This window comes from Rhyacophila brunnea, unplaced genomic scaffold (genome assembly GCF_057557595.1).
Source record: "Rhyacophila brunnea isolate RB1 unplaced genomic scaffold, BYU_Rbru_1.0 scaffold_1, whole genome shotgun sequence".
NCBI classification, from domain to species: domain Eukaryota; kingdom Metazoa; phylum Arthropoda; class Insecta; order Trichoptera; family Rhyacophilidae; genus Rhyacophila; species Rhyacophila brunnea.
The window spans coordinates 56,884,085-56,909,414 of NW_028232751.1; the positions used below are offsets into that span (position 1 = coordinate 56,884,085).

At 32.4% G+C, this 25,330-nt stretch overlaps 1 protein-coding gene across 1 annotated transcript in view; it reads right to left on the minus strand.

The window, feature by feature from the left end:
- Positions 1-4,546: 4,546 nt before the first annotated feature.
- The window catches only part of LanB2 (laminin subunit gamma-1), a 124,458-nt gene continuing 103,674 nt past the window's right edge, over positions 4,547-25,330 (minus strand). The window contains exons 23-26 of the mRNA XM_085947496.1: positions 22,814-22,902; positions 8,665-8,794; positions 8,274-8,367; positions 4,547-6,087 (exon numbers count right to left, since the gene is read on the minus strand). Coding sequence (XP_085803622.1) covers positions 5,970-6,087; positions 8,274-8,367; positions 8,665-8,794; positions 22,814-22,902 — 431 coding nt within the window. The 3' untranslated portion in view covers positions 4,547-5,969. The remainder of the gene's footprint in view (positions 6,088-8,273; positions 8,368-8,664; positions 8,795-22,813; positions 22,903-25,330) is intronic.

Here is a 25,330-nt window from a genome sequence, read left to right on the forward strand (position 1 = left end):
CAAGCAAAATCGTGTGAAAAGCGTTCAGATCTTTTTAATTTTTTTGGACTCTATCGTCACAGGCGACGAAACATGGGTTCACCACCTAGCCCCAGCGTCAAAAGGCAATCAATGACATAGCGCTACCCCTCTTCACCTCGCTCCCGAAAATTTCATCAAACAATCCCAAGCCGGAAAATCATGGGAACCGTGTTTTGGGATCGAAAAGGCCTTGTTTTTGTCGATTTTTTGTCTTAGAAGACAACCATCAACGCCGATCGTTAAAAAACCTCCAAAGGGCTATCCAAAATAAGCGACGAGGAAAGCTGACCAAGGGCGTGTGTGTGCTGCACGACTACGCTTGGCCCCACAAAGCCAACGTCACCATTCAAATGGGATGTCCTCCGTCATCCTGCTCATAGCCCCGACCGGGTGCCGAGTGATTTCCATCTTTTTCTTCACCTGAAGCAACATTTGGCCGGAAATAGACGGACAAGGACGTGGAGGAAGAGGAGTGAAAATTTTTGAGGACGGCGGCGCCAGAGTTCTACGACAAGGGAATCAAGGACCTAGTGCCACGGCTCACCAAGTGCATTGATCTTAATGGGGACTACATCGAAAAATAGTGGGGATATGATATGAGTTTTACGGAAACCATTTGGGGAACATTAGTTTAGATAAGCACACCGCTCTTAACCTTAGTGATAGATAGGGGGGCCGTCATATATCCTGACCTGGGGGACCACTTCAAGATGTGGGGGTCATGCAGGGAGCTATGGGTGGCTGCAAATTATAAACTGCGACTGAAATATCCAACATTTGGTGGAATAAGAATATGAATTTTCTTACATGCACCACCTTACACAAAATCCTGGCGGCGCCCATGTACAGGCTGCCAGAATATTTCTGTAAATATATTACAGAAAAGGCTTGAAATGAAGTAGGAAATACAATGGATTTGAGGTTATTTTTGTAAGCGGGTTTCAGTTGCGCCGTGCGCGAATCATCAGTCATTAGCCAGTTTATGAGTTCCATCAGCAACCAGTTTGTCGGATTTTAGTTTCTCCATGAGCGAAAGGCCTTAGGCTCTATCTCTATTTAAGGTTTCCTTCAAAATCTTTAAGCACAGTAGACCAGCTGACCTCTTTAGCCCATTATTTTATCTAAGTTAAGGTTCAAATAGACTATATGACGATTGGGCACATATGTGACAAGAGCGTTTTAGTGTCTATGATCATATCTATGCCATTCCGTTTACACATGAGCCAATATATGTCAAAAAAATCTATGACAGAGGCGTGGGCATAGATTCTATGACACTCATATGTGCCAATCCGTTTACACACGATGCCGTAAAATCTATTGTGTCACATATTTGCCACTGATAAATACTACCAACATGACGCTTGACAAACTTTATGGTTGGTACGCCTTCGTAAACGTCAAACAGATAATAATATAAAACGAAATAAATCAGTAGGCTTCTAGGCTTGTTAGTTGTTTGTGAGATTTTAAATTTATTTAACTATTTGGTTCCTGTCCATATGATATTATATTGGCGGCGGATGGAGCTACTGCCGCGGCAATCGTGGCATATTTATTGTTGGTAGACGATAAAAAACCAAGACGCAGACGAGTTTGGGTTCGTCAGTGGATTGCAAGACAGGAGACTCTCGGATGTTATAGTAATTTCCATCTAACGTGGTACCTGTCGCTGGTCCCTTGGCCACTCTTTGTCGCCTTTTCCTTATTTTTATAGTCTTTATACTGGCACCGCAAACTCTGCCATTTACGCGTGGCATCATCCACCGAGTACTGAGAACTGCTTTCAAGGCCCAAATCTTGTACGATTTGGACCCAAGCAGCATTTCGTTTAACCCTGTCTTTATAATCGGTCAGTGTACAGTCCCACAATAGTGGATCACCTTCCACCAATCCGATTAAATTAATAATTACTTCATCCGTCCACTCCAACACGATTTTGCGACTTCTTTTGTCCATTTTCTACTAGGAATTGTTTCGTTGTATAGTAGTCAAGATTGTCAAGATGGCGTTTGAAATCAAAGACAGAAAAACACTTCCCGCGCGATCTATGACCCATAAACAATAATATATGACAACATGTTCGGCATAGATGTCATAGACATAAACTAGTGTCACACAAAATTACCGAGGTGTTTACACTGAGCCGAAAATCTATGACATAGAAGGCCGTCATAGATCGTTTGACATATATGTGACAGTCTATGACATCGTATTTACACTCTATGACACAGGACGCCAACATAAGAAACGGGTTTTTCGACATATATGTGACCGATCGTCATATAGTGTATTTGAAGCATTATTGTATGAATTCGTTGTGCCATGTCGCTGAAGAATTAATTCAAATAATCATTGCCAAACCACAAAAAATTCATAGAGAATTGAGAAATATCCTTCCAATTGAGACACTGCACATATTGATAGTTTAGTGCACAGATATTGTATGTCCAGTTTTTGTCGAAATTGAGTTAACATACACAAAATGTTCGTCTGCATCATATCTTTATGCTGTAAAAATATTGTACGTCCAAATAGGATATTTTAGAAGATACTGTATCATTCAAATATACAATATGTCCATGTCTCATGCATCTCAAATTTTAAACTTCGATTTTCTCAAAACATACTAAACTGGACACAATACAATATCTGTGCACTAAACAATCGATATGTAGGTATATTCATTATAATTGATGAATTTATTATAATATTGTTTCACTGTGTGGCAACAGAGATGGCAACACCGGCGACAGGCAGAAAATAGGAGAAAACTATAGCAACCAAAAACAATAGAATATAACACAAAGGAAAAACACTGGCATTTGTTCGCCATATATTTTACCCATTATTACTTAGTTACTTAATCAATAAATAAAGCATTAAACTATTATTTTAAAACTGTAAGTACCCAATATTTCTGCCTATTTTTTATTTTCTTAAGCGCCAATACGAAGTCACTGTTTCTTTGCCTTATGTATGATGTTTATCTTAATTTAATCTTTTTACAATTTTGATTCATGACATTTCTACTATATGGATGACATTTGTTTGGATTTCCGAGTTGAGATTGTGTTAATATGTGTCGCTCCAGAAGTTAGCGAAGTTAACACCATTTTCCTCGGCTTGTAGGATCTCGTCAAAATTGCAGCTTACTGGGCAAGCCTAGCATAAAAATAGGTGCTCCATGCTTTGCATTTCACCGCACTCGCAGGTTTGGTCATCAGAGAATCCCCACTTTATCAAGTTGTCTCGGGTGCTCCCTACCATAGTTCTCAAGTCTATTTAGGGCTTTCCATGTACGGTACCCGAGACTGGCTCAAGATGGGAGATGCTCTGCTGACTTTACCCAATCCTCCCAGACCCTCAGAGGCTAGGTTCGCTTCCCATGCGCATCTTCTTCGGGTGGGACGGTCATGGTTGTTGCCATAAAGCTTTTTCTAAATTTGAATGTCCATGTATAGGGCAGGGCACCTAAGAAAGGTTAAAAGTACATTAAGGGAGATAGCAACATATTGAATATATTAATAAATGCAGCAAAGAAAACTTCAACAAAACACTTTTTTGTATATTTTTTTTTATTTAAATCTTAATTTTGTAAATCTTAAAATGGCACAATGGTTTGTGTAAGGCGTGGCAATGTCTTATGACGTTTTATTGGTATAGTGTAGAACGATGTATATTTTTTATACACACGCACACACAGTATGCTTTGAGGAAATATGTGGCAAGAAATAAACTAAAGAAAAATCATTTAAAATTAAGCCAAAAGCAACATAAGCAAATGCCATACCTGTATAAATAATAACAAAAAATATTCATTAATTTAAACTATTTTAGCTTGGTTTTCATAAAAAAAAAATTAAAACGGATTCACTCACTTTCATTATAAAAAGAACAAAATCACTTAAATTTTATATAATTAAAATATAATATTTTGGCACGAAATTCCAAAGTGAAAGTGTTATGATGACAATTTATTGAAGCTTTGGATTTCTATTTATAATAATTAATGAAATTTATTTTTAATTTACGGTTAAGAGTATAAAAAAAATCCAACAATTTGTATTTTTAAATAAGCAGAATACAATTATTTATCAAACCTTACATTCTATTGAGTTGTTATAGAAAATGAAACAAGTAATTTAACAAAAAACTGTTTTATTTCGCTAAAGGAAAAGAATCCGTTATTTTAAAATTGGTAACTAACGTTTCCAAATTACATAAAATCTTTATTGCAATAGATTGTTTTACGAATTCCTCGATAATAAAATATTATATTCTGAAAAAAAGTGGTAAGTATAAAGTTATAATATATTTTCACAGAAACAATGATATTATTCAACTAATTTGTTCACTTAAAAATAATAAATGCTTTTAATGATTTCAAAACACTACTCAAGCACACCATGTCTATTTAAAAATATGTAAAAAAAACTGTATATCTTGTTACATTTGCAACTAAAACAGTTGAACAGTGAGTAATGATCTTATTTCAACATTATGAATTTTTTTTTTTTATTTAGTAATATTATTTAAATATTCAATTAGTTATCTTAAAATGTAATGAAAATTTAAATTATGCAGAATAACATTTTTCATTCATAGTCTTTTTATAGGTGTCTAATTAAGTTAGTAAAGTGATGCTAATTTTCGAACTGTATAGAATGTTAGTTTTTTTATTCTCGAAAACTGCAATTTTTAGAAATAAGTATTAGGTTTAGAATTAACGAAGTTATGTAGAAGGAAACTTAAATACTTATTGCATTTTTTTATATTCACTCATCATACATGTTATGTATAAGTTTACAAATTATAATCAAGTATATAAAATACTACTTCTGAAGATATAGGCATATTATTTTGGTTCTCATTATTTATTAAAAAATAAAGTTATACAATGTAATAAAATTTGAAAATTTTCAAACAACCCAAAGATATATTATATCAGATACGATTGATTCATTCATCTTATTATAAAACTTTTTGGTAATTGAAGTCAAATTCCACAAACATGTTGTGTAAATTTGGAATAATTATATTCTTTATATAAGGTTTCTTCCATTATGGGAATAAAGTTTTGTTCTGTCGCAATAAGTAACGCAATGTAATGTTTTCGACAATATTATTTCATAAATATATAAAACCACATGAATACGTACTGTAGTTCACTCTGTCCATTAAATAGTTGGTTTAAATTTTAAATACAAGGCTTATTTAAGGCACTCTCTATCCATTATGAAGACAGATTTACCCGTGTTCATTATACACCTTTCAGTTGAACAATTATTTTAGATTATCGATACTATAATTCAATTTAAATGTTACAAAGTACATATAAGCTCAGACAATATTTATTTTGAAATTTCAATTAACTATTAATGATAAGTGTGTGCATTGAATAATTTATAAGATTCAATTTTAATTCAGCTCTTGTCTTATTTATTGTAAAATAATATTATGAATATTGATGTGTATTGATTTATTACTGACAATGACTGCAGAATCTCGAGCTAAAATAAAATAAATTTGTTTTAAAAACCTCCAAGAGAAAAGAAAATTCTAAGAATAATATTATTTATTCAATTACACATTCTTATGCGCCGGCTAGACGGCTGCGACTTGCCTGCACAGTATAACGACTTGCCTGCGCGATATAGGCTTTTTCAGCACTTTTCGTTTTCCGTTTTCCACTCCATACACACGGACTTCCCGATAAAAACCGGTTTGCGCAGGTAAGATTGTCGTAAAGCATGAGCGTCTAGCAGGCGCTTAACAATAGGTAATTAAATTATAATAAGTTGGGTATGTGAAACATCACTAATGAGAAGAATGAATGTATAATGTACCTACTATTATAATGATAATGTTAATGATTTATTAAAGTAAAACGGAAATCGCAAGTAAAAATAAAAGTAATGTCATAAGGCTATCAGAATTAAAGTATTTTATGGCTCCAGTTTTAATTTTTTAAAGCAGCCGGTTGGTAGAGCTGCATTAATATCCTTCACATTATCTACATCCAATTGAAGTTTGGCTGCCTCTTTTTCATAATCCTTCAGCCACCTTGAAACAACACAAACACATGATTGATTACGTATGATTACTTACGAACATTTATTAAGTATAACAAAACCTGTTACCACTTACTATAGATATACCACCATAAATCGTCAGGTGTTCAAATTTAGAACTAAATTCACCATAGTATAAAAAATATTGAATGATATGTCAAATTTTAGCATGTGGCGCCCTCACCCTCACTCTGCTGACAACTTATACTGGTGGATCTATAGTATAAATCAATGATCAAACCAAAACAAAAGTTACTGCAAATTTTATAAACCTTTGATACACCTGACCGTAAACAAATGAAATAAAACTGTAATGTAAAAAATCCATTTTTCAAATGTTACATTTTGATTTACAAAGTAACAGTTATATTCCTATTGGGACCCCAGCAGGTCTATTCTTAACAGTTATCACTTTAGCATGTTTCCGTTATTTTCATTCGTCCAAATTAACACGGAAGGTTTTCCACAAACAAATATAACATAATTTTGTCCCAGCTCATCGGACAGCAATTTCAGGTCAAATATATCATCAGTTGCCATTGCATCAACTCTATAAGGTTCACCATTCTTTTCAGCCATGGCTATAATGGGTATCCATTGAGCTGGTATGAAGACTGGAGCACTTTTAGCATTCTCTTTTTATCCTTTTCAATGAGTGAGTGCATCGTAATCCCCTGATTTTGGGTGTGACCCGTGATTAAATATTTTTGCGTTATAGACTTTATATTTACTGTTTCCAATAATAAATACAACGCAACTAAATATTTATTCTTATTTTGTCCAGTACAGCTATCGGACCAACGATGCACATTCTTATTTAGAATTCCCTTTTCAAGTAATGGTATATAAATACAACTACTAATTTCATTAGAACCTCTTTTAGCAGTCACTTCGTTCCAGATACAACAAAACCCTTTTTCTCAGCAATATCAGAGATAGTGAAATATGTTGCAAGTTTTCTGGTGTAATATAAGTTTGAGACTTCACCACAGGGTTATGAAAGAACTGCTTGCAAATCGAAGCATGAAACTATCATATCTGGATCAGGGATAGCTCCATTTTTCATGTCCTTTTTTTCTCCTCTCGTGCTTTTTCTGTATTTGGGATATGATCATTGAACGAAATTAATTGTTTTGCTTTTTGTGTATCATTTAAATTTGTGTATGTTGTGCTGACCATTGATCTTTTTTGACTGAAAGCGCCCGATATTAAATTCTGTATTAAAGATCGTAGATTACTGAGATAACTTCACGAAAGGTCGATCATTTTGTTGTCACTTTCCTTTGTATAGCCTATAGTGTTGCTAAATTTAAAGAGCCATCAATAAATAGTCTGCTAGTTAGTCTGGTGTAAGCGTCAGACTATAGCGTCGTGGGTCATAGGTTCGGATCCTGGGTCTGGCAAGTACACATATTGTTTTTCAATATGCGAATGAGTAGTATGGACCTAATAGGTTTAGCAAGTGGCTGACTTCCATATCTCATAAAAAACCAAAAATCTGTTAATACAAACCTCCACACCGTGGAGGCCCTTCTAATGTTATTAGATCGAACATGGTTGGAAGTTTGAGCTCTCAGGAAGTGGGATCCTACCCTAGGAATGCAATTGATGTGATCTCTAACATATTGTTTTAATTCGGTAGCAATTTTCTTATGATTTTCATGTGTTCTTCTGAGATCATTTTCTATGATTCCATCACTGTTTGTTTTATTTATTACTTTATTTATCAACAAACTACTGTCAAATTGTCAATGTTTTCAGAATGGCCAGTCACCAGCCAGATATCAGCTTTTGACAGTTCTGACAGTTAACTTTTTTACATAATTAACCGCCAGAATACGTAAAGTGATAAATGTGATATATTTATCACAGAAGTGATATGCTATAATAGGCCCGCAGGATCCTGATGAAGGAAAATGTAAGATGTAGTTTAATACTATTTACTGGTAATTTACAAGTACTTTAATTGTGAGCGAAAGGAATAGGGTGACAAGTCTTAAAAATGAGTTAAATATGTCAAAACAACCATAATACATACATATTATATGCAAAAATCAGAAAAAGAATGAGTCCAATTTAACGACTCCGAATTATTAGATTCTACACAGAAATATTCAAGTTCCCATACAAAATGGTCCACAAATCGATCTTCTGAAAAGTAGTGAATTAATAACATACTTTTGGTGTGAGTTCCTCGTTTCTTGTAATGAATGAATGCGGGCAGTGAGGTTTGCTCGCTTTAATTCCAATTCAGCTTCACCTAAATGCCGTTCTGAAAGGTTTAAAATCAATATAGCGTATTTATAATGATGAAATTCACAATTGAGGGTGATGGGAATTGAACGAATATAAGTACATCAGTGACCAAGTCGAGTGAAACAACTTCAAAAATAAAAATGTGATTATAAATTCTACTTAACTGTTTTCGACATTCTGTAAATGAGGTCTTGTTTTCAAATGATTCTATATTTGGTACTATTCAAAGAAGAAAAAAGATATTTCTGTTAAAAATACATGATTTATTTAAGCAAAATAGTAACCAAATATAAAAATTTACCAAATTCCTTACCAAGTGTCGCAAGGGACTTATCATCTAAGACTGGCAGGCGTTGTAATTCGTCCAAGATTGTATTAACTTCGTTCACTGCCTTTTGAACAAGTTTCTCTGCTTCAGTAGCATCTGTTTTTGCTTGGCCCACCTGGAAACATACAATTTATATGGCCATTACAGTAAAACCTTGTTAATACGAATTCCACGGGACCGAAAATCGAAAAAAATTTCGAATTACAAAATATGTATGGAGGAAAAATATAAAAATTTTGAAAAAATTTTTTTTTTTTGATTTTCATTAATTTTGTTTACGATCATAGATGTGCCTACGAAATTTCCGATTCCGTGTGTTAATGGGTCATAAAATGTCAGGATTATTTATATGAATACGTGAATTAAGTAAGGCGCTAGGTATCAAAAAGTAGTATTGCCTGTGGTTACAAAGTACTGAGTCATTGTAGTAAAATTGCATGAAGCAGACCTTTTGAAAATGTGGTTTCACAGTTTGAAGCAATCTCGACAGCTTCCATAATTTTAGGAATTAAGAACTCGCGAGTGTCAACACACCGCTGTCAGCCATTTTATATTGAATGCCGTTAACCACTGCAGTGTTACTTACACCATTATAAATAAAACACGCCAACGGACTTACGTCGCCAGATTTAAATAATTTGCTGTATTTTTTTGACTTGTTTGAGGCACTAAGACCATAGTTGACGTTATTGGCGTTGGTATGTAGAACATTTATCTATAAAAATGTCAGTTTTTATTTTTTTGGTACTTAGCGCCTTAATTAATACACGTATTCATATTACCTTCTTAAAATAAGTAATTTATGATGTTTTAAGAAAAATCTGTCACAATTTTCAATGACTGGCTCATGAAATAGTGTACTTTATTACGATTTATTGAATATTTTTGTATGGCAGGACTCTGAAATCATTTCGAATTACGAAATTCGAATTAAAGGTAAGGTTTTATATGAATATAATGTTTAAGGGACTTTTTTTTGTGAAAATTTCGAATTATGGCAAATTTCGTTTCGATTCTATCTTCTGTTCTAGGCGAGAGTTTTAAATTCCTCTCTGTTTCTTCAAAAAATCAAAATAGATATCGAGGTGACGGACTAAACCCGCTCTGAAAATAATTTTGTTCTGGTAAAACCCTCTCTGCATAACCGGCCAATCAGACACCCCGCCCCGATTTAAATAATGACTCTTCACGAATGCTTTAATCTCCGTACAAACCGTCAACACGATAAGTGAGGAAGGTCGTAATTTTGCTCCAACTATTTTACTATTTTTTATTTTTAACACTATACGGTCCGCGAATTTTCGCGAAGAACCTACGCCAATATCCGGTATTTTTTAATGAAAATCAACAAATTTCGATCGCGAAGTTAAAAATGATATAACTTTTGAACCTATTGATATATTTCAACAAAATTTTCAGAAAATACTTAAAATATATCAATGCATCAAATTGTGTCATTTATTTAACACTTGTCAACCTCTGGCCCGCGTTCCATAAAGGTAAAGTATATAATTTGTAAATTTTCGTAAATTGTTTATTATATGTTATTAGATTAGTTCAATTTGTTAAATATAATGTAAAGGAAACAGCCTATTGATATAAAGCAATCACAATATATTATTTTTTAATTAAAAAATATAATAAAATATTCAAATACAAAATGTTTTACACCGCTATAGAATACGTATCAATTCATTTTTAGCGCTATACTCATATCTCTGATTATCAAATATAATAAAATAACAAAGACTTCACACAAACTGTGAAGTGTTTAAAAATAAATGCACATTCATTCCCGAACGAACACTAATCTGATTTATTGGTTTTATGGCTGAGGCAGTGCAGTGGCGTGCATATTTTCGAGTAAATTCAAATAAATAAAATGCACGCATATACATTCCCACCGTTTATTACAATTTGGTATTATTGTAGGAATCGAGACAATCCAATAACAGTGCAGAGGCGTGCGTAAAAAATTCATATAACAAAATCTATGAGCAATAGAATTGTAAAACAAACATCTACATTCCACAAAAATATTTGAATCAACACTCAATCTTATGGATAATACCTTTAGATAACTGGCTAGGCACGAAATAATTATTATCACACTAAAGCTGAAATTATTTGAAATAGTTTATAAAACTATGAATGTAAAATGAACTAACAACTAATACACTTTTTTTAAAATTATACGAAGAAAACCAATTACCAATATGTAGATGTAGAGGTACTTTACACTGTTTGGACATGTAAATAGTTTCTTTTCGAAGTTTATGTGAGGAACACACTTTACACTTTCTTCTTAAACGTTTATTAGTTGCGGAAATCCACGGAAATATTTGATTGTGATTGAAAATTACACTAAAATCTCCGATATCTTCAGTCACTGGGAATATCTGACATACAATCCGCATAGTTTTCCTCTGTTTAAAAACGAATGGTCCTCCATTTTAAAAAGTTTTTTTGGAGATAAAACTAATAAAAAATATATATCCTAGCTGAAATATACTTAGATTAATTATTTATCAATAAAATTAGTGCAATATAAATAATAATAGCTATTATTTATGCAGTTACACAAGCAATAATCTCCCGAAAAAAGCGAACGAAAATGACAACGCGATACAAGTTCACATTTATAACTATTCTCATTTTCAAGTTAAGATTTCTATCATGGATGATGAAGCATGGTGGGTGGATGTTTCATGGGTAATAAACCATTAATGACAAATTATCAAATAGGATGCAATTTCATAGCGAAAAATCGCGTTCATTTAAAAAAAAAGAATGCAGGTTCATAAATGGGTGACTACCACTGAAAAGGGTCGACAATTAAATTTCGAAGTTGAAGTGACGACACTGGAATATAACATTGAGTGTTTATTACCGTTTTTGTTTACGTCTCGTGATTCAGCCGTCTAGAAATGGGCTTGTAACTAATAAAAAAAATGGTATAGGTACAAAAAAAATACTGAATGGTATTACGTCCGCCATCTCTGTAAAAACCCCGAAATATTTTTTTTCCATCATGCTTTTACTTCTTGCACATGTCATTCAACCATCTGTCGATAGATCTTGCAACCAAATATTAAATTTCATATTTATTTTTCACAGTAAAGATATGCCTATGTGAGGACGCCACGTAGGCGTCACCGGATCGTAACGTTCGGCTTGCAAAGGACGCCAATGTGGCGTGACCGGACCGTAAAGTGTTAATAATGAATGTTTCCCTAGTTAGTGTGATGGAATCTCAACTAGGACAATCAAGAAAGCGTTTCAGAAATCCAGCTGCGTGGAAATACAACCTTATAAATAAATACACCAAGAAACGTATTTAAAAATAGACTATATTTTGCTGTATTGTTATGAATAATCCAGTGGTATATCATATTATTTTGTAGTTTCACGTGTTTTTTTTTTGTTGTCATTTATATTTAATATTCTTTGTGGTATAATAATAAACTATCATAAGAATCTCAAGTACACGTTTTTAACATTATTTGATTTGACGTGTCAAAAATATAATTACTTAAAGGAAAACTATTTTCTGTCGGGGAGATGCTTTTTGTTTGATAATTTTTACTATACAAATGATAGATTTAGTATGTTATGTTACATTAGGTTATTTTTTTTCATCTCCCCTGACAAAAAAAAGATATTCCTTATCATCATTATCTACACGGGACAAGTTGTTTTCGTCATAAAATTGTATCATTCGTTAATATGAATGATAATGAATTTTAATTCAATTACCTATATTTATTAATATATCGTACTTGTAGATTAGCTTAGTTGTAATGACGATACATAGTTAGCAATGCTGTGCTATCTTGTAGAAATGCCGTTATTTTTATAATACGTTTTTACAATAAATTTCAGAAATCCCACGTTTACTATTACCTATTTGTATATAAAAAGTAGACTTATATTTGTCGGATTTGGTTTTCTGAATTTAATGCTATAAAATATCTAATATGCCTAAGTAGATTATAAATAATATTGCTTAAAAATATTATCATTTTATTTTTACATTCAATAAATAGGTTGGTAGGTAATGATGGGTTTCCCACATTCATGGAATTTGAGTCACACGTAATGGGGTGATTAGTTAGTTAAGGTGATGTCTCTAGGTAAAGTTGTTATCGAAAAATAGCTAGAAAAGTTTATTAATCGGTAAATATATATTCAAAAGTAATGAGAAAAATAAAATAAAAAATTATCGTAAGTATCGTGGAGTTCTATACACCAAAAATACATGTCAAATTCGGAGATTTATATCGGGTGGCAAGAATGAATGACGTAAGTTTTATTATCAAAATTTCGATAAAAATGTACGTAAATCTATTACCTAGGGAAACGCTAAACGGAAATTGGAATTCAAATTTAAAAAACATCGATTTATAGTTTAGAAAGCATGTAATTAAAATCGAAAAATCTCGGTTTAGACACAATTAATCACGAAAAACGTTTAGCGTTTCAATTAAAAATATTATTTATTAATTTTTACGGGAGTTATTTAAATTTAATCTTGTATTTTTGTATATTAACGAATCGATAGAATCGATAGAAATAATAATTTCCAAAATTGACAACACTTAGCCGATGCTTGGCTGTCCGGTGCTGCCATCGTGGAATTATTTCGAAACAATACCTACATACAAAATACACACACACATACATTGAAAATAAAAGCACACTCACACATAGATAAGACGTATGACATTTTCAAAGCCAAGCTCTCGTGTCAATAATATTATTTTCTGTTTGCGATATCGACGATAGGCAATGGACTACATATATCAACCTCCACTTTTTGACATAGTGTTGTGTAATTATTTCAGATATTTATTACTGTTTTGCCGTAACTACCTTTTATAAAGCGATTTTGAAATACATGTAGTTTCATAATAATATAAAGAAAGCATACGAGCATATAAGTAAATAAAATTCGTCTATTTACGTGGTAGTCGCGAAAATTATGAACAATATACAATGTTAAAAATAATAAGAATTGTTAAAATTTATTAAAGTTATTATTCAAAGACAAATTAACCCGATCAAAACAGCCTCGACAAACTTCCACTTCACTAACTTTTGTTCTATATACTTATCCTGGATACAGCGGCAAACACATTTTGAAAATAGCCGATATACTGGATTATTTGTTAGTTTGGGTTAGTTTAAGTTAGATTAAGTTAGATTAGGTTAGGTTAGGTAATCCTAACAAATAATCCAGTATGTCGGCTATTTTCAAAATGTGTTTGCCGCTGTATCCAGGATAACCGACTTGTACCCTAACTTTAATTACATACATACTATTGTATTATATTTGGGCCATCAAACGTTCATTCCTGTCTACGGCCTTAAAATTATTATCTACGTGCCTATTATTACTGTCTGTCGTCCTATCAAAAAGTGGAGGTTGATAATTTAGTATGTTGAAAATAATAAAGAATATAAGCATGCAAAGACAGGGTAAACAATTCAGTGAATGAACACATAAGAGATGAATTTGAATTAAAATAAATTAAATTAAAACAACGATTAAATGAACTAAGAAAATTATAACAACAGGTAAGTACAATAAATTGTGTATAATCGTGGTATTACTAATTTTATGCCGTGATGCTTTGATAGTTGGACTTTTCATAATATTTGGATCACTATTTAGTTGCTCATTTATCTGCCACATCATAAAGCCGTAAATATTGTTTTTTTTTACGAAGCAATCATAAATACAAAAAATTAAGATCTACTTTTCAATCATAGTAGATACCTAGGAATACGGTATAGGTGTTGATAATTTTTAATTATTTATTCGAGATCTTCAGGAAATTTCAAAAGTCTACACCTAGAAACCACTGGGCCAAAAAGGTTTCTTTTTATATCTCTAAATCCATTTGACTTACATATTTATAGTTAAAATAAATATAACTATCTTTTATTTTACCTTGCACTTTTCGTTAAAATCGACATAAGATTTTTTCAAAGAAACAACGCTCTGTCTTTTTCTTAGAATATTATGTAATCAGTGGTGCACTTACCTCAAATTCTAAATTTTTTTCTTACGTTTTACAATTTTTTTTTAATTTGTCACTTATTTTGTTCTTGGGTTTGCTTATCAAGATTTTTTCCCATGTTTATTTACGTATTTACTTACCTCCAACTTCTTTTTTATTCAATTCGTTGCGTGTCTTACTTTATTCTTATCTCGGATATAGTTAGTTAATACAAACCGTTCACTCTGTGGAGGCTCATATGATCCCATTAGGATCGGACATGGTTGAAACCAATGCCTGAACAAAAACGATGCATGAGTGCGAGTGAGAAAGTATTCGGCACCCTTATAATCTCTGCGACACGCGCGAGAGTAAGATAAAAGGTCTACATATTTTTAAGTTGGTTTCCGGCAAATCGTGCTGAATCGCTTCACGTAGCGTGTTGTTCGTGTTGCTAAATTTGCTATTTTTTGTGTTAAACATAAAGTCAGTGGTAAATATTTTTAGTTAATTAAGTAGGAAAGGTGGTTCTGCATGTTGTATTAAAATATGGTAGCCGTCCTGATAAGCAAGAAGATGGTATTACGTTTCATAGGTAAGTTGATACATGTTCGTGACAATTTATTTTTATATTATTATTTATTTTAATATCAGTGACCTAGTGTTTCTTTAAAATAACTTAAATTATGGATATATTTACCTAATTGGTTGCATTTTGACCGCTTAAAAATACTATATAACGTAAAAAAACCGAAAATTATATTTTAATTCTGAGCGTCTAGTGCGAGCACTAGCGAAATGGTCTATGGTCTCGAACATTTATAGGCGAATGCGTTCGCTCGCCCACAAACCAAACGCACGGCACGTAGCTTCATTTAGCAATGCAACGGATGGCGTCTATGTTTATCTATAGTCTATGGTTGAAACGAAACGAATTGGGATGTCTATATATCAACTATGTAATAATTATAACTACAGTCGAACTCGGTTATTACAATCTCGGACATAACGAGATCTCGGATGTAATGAGGAAACAATCGCTGACATTTCGTCGCTATAGGATTTGTTTCCCGAATATCCATTTTTGTCGAAATCGACATTTTAATGAAGTTCAATTTCTTTTATCGAACTCTACCGAAATTATTCATAAACACAATATATTTTTATCTAGGAACAGAGATATTTTTTTAAAAAACCTGAATATGCCATGTTAAGTTACAATTACTCCGTGGTATTCTCCCGAATGTCCAACTATTCGTACCTGAATATCCAAGTTAATTTAGGTCGAAAAAGATCTCTGGCTGAGTTTTTATTTCCCGAATATGACTTTTCGCCAATCAAACCGCGCTGACGCCGTGCATCTCACTCCCACATTCACGCTGTCTAGCTCTAAAACAATCACGCCCACTTTCATATTTTTCGGCCGTCCGGAGTCCTCTTTCAAATTTTGTCTTATTGATATTGTTTTTAAAGTAACTATTATTTTAAGGGGGAGACGCATGCCAGCAGAGAACCTAGCGGAAATATACGAAGCTTGCAATTTGAGATTTTTTTTTGATAATTTACAATTTCAACTGTATTATTTAATAAATATGTATCCGAAAACATTAAAAAGATTTTTTATTTTTTTTTAAACTTAAAGATAAACTTACAATTGTAAAAAAATGTGAATTCGTTGCAGGGTCAAATCTTATTATTGCATTATATTTTATGGTCATAATTATCATTAAAATTTAGTTTACTAAGTTTTAGATTTTATGTGGTGTAGATTTTTGACTAATTCATCGTTTTAATATTTTTGTGTATAACTTAAAATCCTTTTTATTTATATCAACTTGAGCTTCAATATTGTGACCATGCCTAAAATAAAATTTGATATAAATAAAAAGGATTTCAAGTTATACACATTTATATTTTTTTTAAAATCGATGTTTTTTAAAATACATATAAAAAATATTAAAACGATGAATTAGTCAAAAATTTACACCACATAAAATCTAAAACGTAATAAACTAAATTTTAATAATAAATATGGCCATAAAATATAATGTAATAATAAGATTTGACCCTGCAACGAATTCACATTTTATTACATTTTTTTACAATTACCAGTTTATCTTTAAATTTAAAAAAAAATAAAAAATCTTTTTAGTGTTTTCAGATACATATTTATTAATTACTACAGTTGAAATTGTAAATTATCAAAAAAAATCTCAAAATGCAAGCTTCGTATTTTTCCGTTAGGTGCCTCTTTTCGCCTCTGATAGTATAAGCATCCCCCTTAACACATTTTGCGCGGGCCTCAGTACAAATTTACAGGTACACGCAGCGGGCGAAAACCAGCGGCAGTTGAAATAAAATCGAATTTTACAAAAATCGCTCTATCTTCCAAACTATCAGTTATTTTTTGAATGGATGATGAATGAAATTTGGAATTCACACTCACCATATATTGCTCCTCAGTGCTGTGTTTCTTTTTAGAACAAATTGTTTAAAATACATGGTGCTAATCACATATTTACAGGAAGGTTTCGTAAAAAATATTCCATTCACTATAAATAAATTACCGCACAAAAATTATTATTCTAATATTTGGATAAAGTATGATATTTATGTAAACACTCACCCCTGTGTAGGGGGACGTCACAAAATGTACACATATAACTAGTCAAACTTTTCTTTTTGTGCACCGAACACACTCGACACTGTCTTTGTGGGTATTTTTTTTTACCATCTGTAACAATTTTTATCATTCGATGCTTCTTGATATCGAGTGATAACCTACCAGGATGATCACTTTTACTCACTCTTCTTGGTAATCGTGATGTAGATAGCCCCGCTTCTTTCAAAATTGCGTTGATTTCAACGATATGGTCGGTTATCCAAAATTTGCTTATACTACGCAAAAACTGTTTGTAAGTTAGCCATTTGGTCGGATTTAATACTTTATAAACTTTAAAAGAATTAAAAAAAAGCACAATTTAACAAATACATGACAACTCTCTTTGTCCATTTTTTTGTTCTTCGTATGATCGAGTAGTAAGAAAGATACTGATCCGCACGGTCAACCCCTTTCATATATTTATTATATTCTATAACACATAACGGTTTCCAAATGTGTAGTCTCGTATTCCAATCGATGTTGTGACTCTCTAAAATGGTAGATGGATGAATTGTTGAAAACATTCGAACATCTCTCTTTGATTTCCAGAGTTGTAACATTACATCCTTTCGCCGACGGAAAATACTCTGTCCTGCACTAAGATTGACGTGTTTAAAACATTCTGGGAAGCCTCGGTTTATTCGCATTGTTCCACACGTCCTAATTTTATTTTCTAAAAGTGCTTCACTGGTTTTTACACTATTATAATAATTATCCATATAGACATGATGCCACAAATTTAAATACGGACCAAGAAGCAATTGGATGGTGTCTAATAGTGGTCTTCCTTGCCCACTGTAAATGATCAGATTACAGATGTATCCCGTAGTGGCTTCACTGACCATGCGCACTAGGATACCGTATTTTATTATCTTAGATGCATTATAGACTTTAAATACAAGTCTTCCCAGCCACAGTATAATACCTTCATCTAAAGAAAGTTCCCTTTGAGGCTTATAAACCGTAGAAAACTTCGGTATTAGGTATGTCATAATTGGCCTAATCTTTTCGAGGCGATCGCTGGAATCCGTAATGATATCGTTATTTGAAAAGTGCCACGATTGCCAAATTTGTCTTAAACAATCACGACTCATTGTTTTAGAATATATTGGTGTTTCTATACTCAGATCAGTAGACCAATAATCATCTCTTGTGTCTTTTCGAACTTGTCCCATAAGCAAAATTAGTCCAAGGAATTTTTTCATCTCACCAAGATTTACAGGCTTCCAATTGATAGATTTCTTCATTTTCTTGATTCGGGATTCATTTTGTGTGCGGTATCGATTGCTTTCTTCTACCATCATGCTAAGTAAATCATCTCCAATAAATAAACTAACTATTTCCATCACATTTTCAGAATCGTTTGGTGCTACGCAAACACCAACATTACCTAAAAATGGTTCAATATGCGATGGGTTGTCTATTTCAGACCATTCCATGACTTCTTCTTCCTCCACTTCACTGTCTTCAGAATCACTGATTTGTAACGGTATCACTGGTACCCTTCTCGTGCGAGGGAACTCTTCACTATCGCTGTCGCTATCACTGTCGCTGCCTTATTCTGGTAAATCTTCACCAGAATAGGCAGACAAATTATCGGCAAATATTTCGTCATAGCTTTCATAATTGTCTGAAGCCATTTTTTAAAGATTAAATAAAATATCGATTACTTAAATATATTTCACTTGTAAAAACACACCCGTTCTATAGCGCCGTATTTCAAGACTGAAAATTCAATACTGATATTCAATATAGATCGTAGTAGATTACAGACATCTAAATAACATTGGTTTCCACTCATGTTATAATTTATTGCTCCGCTCGCATACCAGCGTTATCGCACCGCACAATATCACTTACAAGTGCGAAGAATGCATTCCGTCGATCACAAATTGTCGTCTTTTCACTCGCTCACAAAGGATAATATTATAGTATGAAAAGGAGGCATAGTATTTATCACACATCATAAAATATATATAATCGCATTCACAGTACAGCGAACAAACCATGTTTAAAGAATACATCGATATTTCACAAAATGTTGTCTTCCTGCTCACCCATCAAAAAATAAACAAGTGTAAAAAGAAGACACATATAGTTTTAGCATTCTTATCGTCTACAGAAATATAGTTCGCTGATTTAGGACTCTAAACAAATTTCCTGATTCCGCACAAGCTCTCATATGGGCTGCGCAAGAGTGTGTGTGTAAGTAAATGAATCGACGGTAAATTATTTTTTTTTGTAGATGTGTGTGTAGTTTGAAACATTTTCAAACCGTTGACATAAAATATTCGTATGCAATAATCGGGTAGAAATACCTTTCCCGCACTTCAAGTGGAGCCGGCGTAAAAGGTATTTCTACCCGTCCCGCCGACGAACACCGGTCCGGCGCGCGGGTAGAAATACCCTTCCCGCTCAAGATGTGTTAATAGTGAATTCATCAAATTTGAAGAGATCATTCATAGCTGATACATCACCAGTTCGTCCTGAACTTACAGTAGAGTTATGGAAGTGAGTATTTTAACCTAAATAACTGCATTTTGTGACACAAAATCCCAACGGTTATATGAATTCTACAGTGTGACCCGGTTATTACTATGACGTAAAAAATAATAATTATTTCAAATTATTATTAAGCAAACATTGTTTGTTTTTATTTTACTTTTAATCTAGGTATTTCTATGAAAATAAAGGCGATGCTATTATTTATTTTTGAATGCGCTGATAGTTAATTTAATTTAATATTTATGTTAGTAAATATTATTTATTTGGTGAATTTTATATACTTAGGATATTGGTACCTACCTAATATTAGCAGCCAATGGTAATTAATTTATACATGCTATTATTTTGTGTTGTTATTCCTTACAATAGTAAATATATAATATTATTTGGTGGTTTGTAATAAGTTTAATTGTTAATTATAGAAATATATAGATATAATAATAGATTATACATATATATAGATTTTTTTTTTGGAAAAAGTATTAGTATAAAATTGTTAGCAAGTACGAGTTAGTACCATTATAAAATATTGGAGAAATCTGTGACGTCGGTTAGTAATTGAAGTAGTATATACCTACTTTTATTTAATAAACAAAAACCGATCGCCGATAGTCGCTTGATTTTGAAGTATGCTGATGAGCAGGTATTAAAAGGCCAATAGTTAAAGTTTGTCGTCATAAGTATGTCACCTCGTAGCATAGTGGATAATTCGTGGACTGGGGCGTAAACACAGGAGATGCAGGGTCGATTCCTGCCGGGTGTCTTACTTTTTTCAAAAAGGTATTTTCTATTGGTTATAATATATTTTCTCAGAAGTGATTTTAAAAATTATGTATGTTCAATTAATAGAATGGTACATTCTTAAATCTTGTGAATTATTCGTTCAATAAAAAAATAGTTAATTACTTAAAAACTATTTTATTACTTAATCTGAAAAAACCGAAAAAGCGATTGCCGCATGTTATTATTACATACGAACTTGGGTAATTACGATCATTAAGTATTTAAATAGTAGAAGTAATTATTAACAATTATCGTGTAAATAAATATAACATTTGAGGCGCGTACTTTTTGACCACTCAGTAATCCGTGGGCCGTGCAGCAATACGCTACAATCTTAAATCCCGAACGTCCTAAAGAACGAACGAGCGCTAAAAATTTCCCGAATATCCACAGTGAGTACTTGTAAATAAACTGCATTTTCTGTGCATTTAATGATTTATACCTGTATATTATTCTTGGAATCTATTCTTAGATAATGTTGCAATCATACAGTGTAGAAAGAATGATTGATACATCTACTGATATTTAAATATAAGACAATGAAATTTGTTTTTCGTCTCCTGTAAAATTGACATTTGGTCTATTCGGGAAACAAATCCTATAGCAACGATTTGGTATATGATTTTCTCCATACATTTTTATTTACTGGTATAACGAGATACTTATCGGATATACCGAGCTAAAATACTGTTAATGTGTTGTTCGTTTAAAAACATTACGACCCTAAGCAATAAAATTCGATCGAACAGGATGCCGCCGGGGACGGATTACGTCTATGACACTAGTTAATTGTCTAATTGTTGTTTTCGCCGACAATAAAAATACCTATTCTCTGATATAACGAGTACCGCTTATAACGAGCAAATTCAGCCAGTCCAACCTTCCTAGTAATAACCAAGTACAACTGTATATTCCTTATTTTGTTTAATAATAATTCGAATGGCATTTGTTTTGCTATTCATTTAATAATATTCTTTTTTTATTCCACCTCTAGAAATTCGATGTAATTGTCAATTGTTCAAGATTAAACTCAATCTTATAAACATTTGAAAAAAAATATTTATATTAGTATTGACAACGTAAAAAAATCTGGTTCATTGACTGGACAGGTTACCCTTTTATTGCCACTGTATTCATGAAGACTTCGCCTTAAAGGTTGGTACTTAATTCCGCTGGGTTTTTTCATTTATGCTATTGATATTATTAAATGTGTTATTGTTATTCTAAATAAATATTAATGCTTTGTACCAACAAAAAGCATTTTATTTTCAAGACAAGTACATACCACTATTTTTAAAAAATATTACATACCAATATAACAGCTAAATATGTAGATGCAATGTGAAAATTATACAGCTGCCAGTAGGTAAGAATGGCTACAAAATATTATCTAGACTAAGTAAATTCGAAAATATATTACATAATTAAAATAAATATGGACCGCTACTGAACTATCATCTTCTGTCGACAATGTACCACTGCGCACCAAACACCGCTCTTTTCAAAAAATTCCGCATCGAACGCCGCTCTGTCAGATAGCGACTGACAAAAACCGCTTTTGGGATAATTAAAATGCATTTATTTGAATAAATACGGCTTATACATTGGATTTGACATTTTATTATATTTTTCCGTATGTAACGGAAGAAATATAACATCTAAAATTACTTTTAAATCATCATGATATGCCCAAAACAGTTTTTCGTGATTTACCCAAAACTCAAAAAAGTCTCTAGAGCGGGTTTAGTAACTCTACGCCTCAATTATCCGTGTTCTTATTAACGAGGTTTTACTGTATTGTCATTTGGGGTGCTATTTCGTAACTTTGGGAGAGACAAGTACATTCATGAATTTTGCCAAATACGGCTATGAAAATTGAATTAGTGTTCATATTGAATCTAATAAAATTGGAGAATGTATGGTACACGGTCATCTCTTTCCAATGGAAAGCTCACAGCTAACTGTACTACGGTGAAATATTTTACGTACAATTTACATGTAACCGATCATATTACGATCAGACATGGTTAAAAAAAAAGAAAAGAGAAATAAACAGTAGCACCTATGAATAAAACTTGTAACTATTAAAAATTATCATTTCACATAAAACTTGTTGTGTGATCTATGTGATGTGAATTAAACACAACAAGACCACGAATGATATTGAGAAACAGTTAAATACCTTAGTTTTGGCATCTTTCGTTAAGTCGGTGTCATCATTGGTTCGTGTTTCATGAATGCCGATCTGTCTTTCAGTTTCAGCAACTCGGCCTGTGAAATATAAATTCAGACATTTTATTAATATCTTTTCAATAGTTCAACATTCTCAATTTGATAGTTTCAAGCCCACATACCATATAGTGGTTGAAAATGGATAATTTTGAGTATATTTCAGAGCTAAGCCTAAGCAATATGTGAATTTTGTAGGAAAAATTTACATGACAATAAAATATGATGCCCTGTCCTTCTCATCGTATAAATTAATACTGCTTTAATGAATAAATAAAATATATTAATACCATAACAAGTACATAATATTATATACATATTATATATTACAATAGAAGAACATAGTAGTATCGATCCCTACCTCTATGCAGACATTTTTATAACAATAATCGGGGGTTCAATACCAGCTGATTTTACAAATGTTACATTTTTCTGAACCTAGTGTGACTTCCTCAGATAGGCTAGCAAAAGAAGACTGCTGTTGGAGCACAAACATAAAATTTTTATTTTTTTTAGTATTTATGTATCGATAAATTTATAATTGTATTTAAATGTTCATTTTTAAACAATTTTTCCATATATATATTATTTATGTATAAATTTAATATGGTACTATATTAAATTATGGATTGGCTACTGCGTCAGCTTATAGGTAATGTTGTGAGTCTCAGGTTCGAATCGCGGGTCTGGCAAAAAAAATCACATGCGGTTTTTCAAAGTGTGTTTGGACCCAGAGTATCGATCTAATAGGTTGAACAAGTTGTTAACATCTATTTCTTGTAAAAAGAAAAAATCTGTTAATACAACATCCGAGCCCCATATGATGTTCTTAGGATCAGACATGGTAAAAAAATATATATATAAATCAATGAGCTTTGGCACCGAAGGGTGTGAAAAAAGTCATAAGTATGGAAATATTCTTTAGCGTGCTGCAAAAATTTATTAATTCTAATATTGAGATGTGACATGAAAAAGGTTGGGAAGCACAGTAGGGTACAAGATGTAGTAATCTATCCAGGAATAATCTGTTTCTGGAGTGATGTGGCTTGCACACCCATAACAGATTAGTACATAATAAATAATCTAGTATTAATCGGTTCTACGCCTTCAGCGAGTTTTCTCGCTCTATGAAGCCGTGATCGACAGGTCGCACATACAAATTTTCGCATTATCTCATCCGACTTTGAACTCAAATTACTACCCACTGTAGATTGATTTGCATAATTTAAAAAATTAAACACACAGCGACATCTGTTTGAATTATGAGAAACTAAGCCACAAATTATTTTATTATTTATTGATCTACATTCAATGTGTCATTAAAAATCTGCGGCCTGTCAGATACTGCCATAGTAATATCGTGAGCATAGAAAAGGTTAAAGCATTGACGCTCCTTTCACATTATACAGTTTTGACCGTACAGCAAAATATCGAACGGCGATATTCTTTTAGTGGTATGAAGAAGAGCATGGCCCTTTACAAATTACACGGCGACGGTTAAAAATCGAAACAGCGCCGTATAGCAGCCATCCATTTCACTTAATTGATGGTGCCCGGACGGCCACCGATGACTCAGTGGTGTACGTTTCCCAATGCACGCTTTCACATTAGACAGTTTTAAATCGTACAGCACAGCACAACACTCAACCACAAACTGAGGTTGTGACGGAAAAAAACCGTGCATAAACCGTATAGTGTGAAACGAGCGTGAAAGTAAAAATAAAATAGATTTGAGTAAAGTCCTTTGATAGTGGTATTAAATTACCATTATTATACTCCAATGTGGGACACACTGGCCTCCATAGATTTTTTATGAGGTATGAATGTTAGATTATCACTCAAACTATCACATGCATTGTCAGGATACAAAAACTCTAGAAGATGTAAATTTGATTCAGCTGTGGGATTCGAACCAACAGACCAAACCAAAGCAGCCATTGCATTGATTATTATAAAAAATAAAAATTTGCATAACTTCAATTTATTTTATTTATATTGAATCGAGCTTTAAGAGGGGGCTCAAGAGAAGGAGATTGAAGAATAATCTAGTATAAAAAGGACATCGGCGTCGTAAGGACGTTAATTTAAATCGATATTTTCGCAAAAATCACTAACCATCGGATATTTTATTTAAAAAAAAAACATTATTATTGTTATTGGTATTTTCGGCCGTCTTACAAATTATTATTTGATAAACACCTGCAAGTGAACGCCGATCAGCAAACAGGGCTGTCAAAATAATACATGAATTAATATTTTTAAAATGTTAATTTCATCATAGTTTTTAATCAAACCCGTGCAAGTACATACTGATAACTTGGGTGGATATCGTAGCAAACATACTATTGATATATCTACGGGTATTTTATTATTAAGTTGATACTCAAATACTATTATAGTATGTTTATGATTTCGAGAAAGTAATACGATGGTATATAATCCATATCAATTATTTGGAAACATTACATTT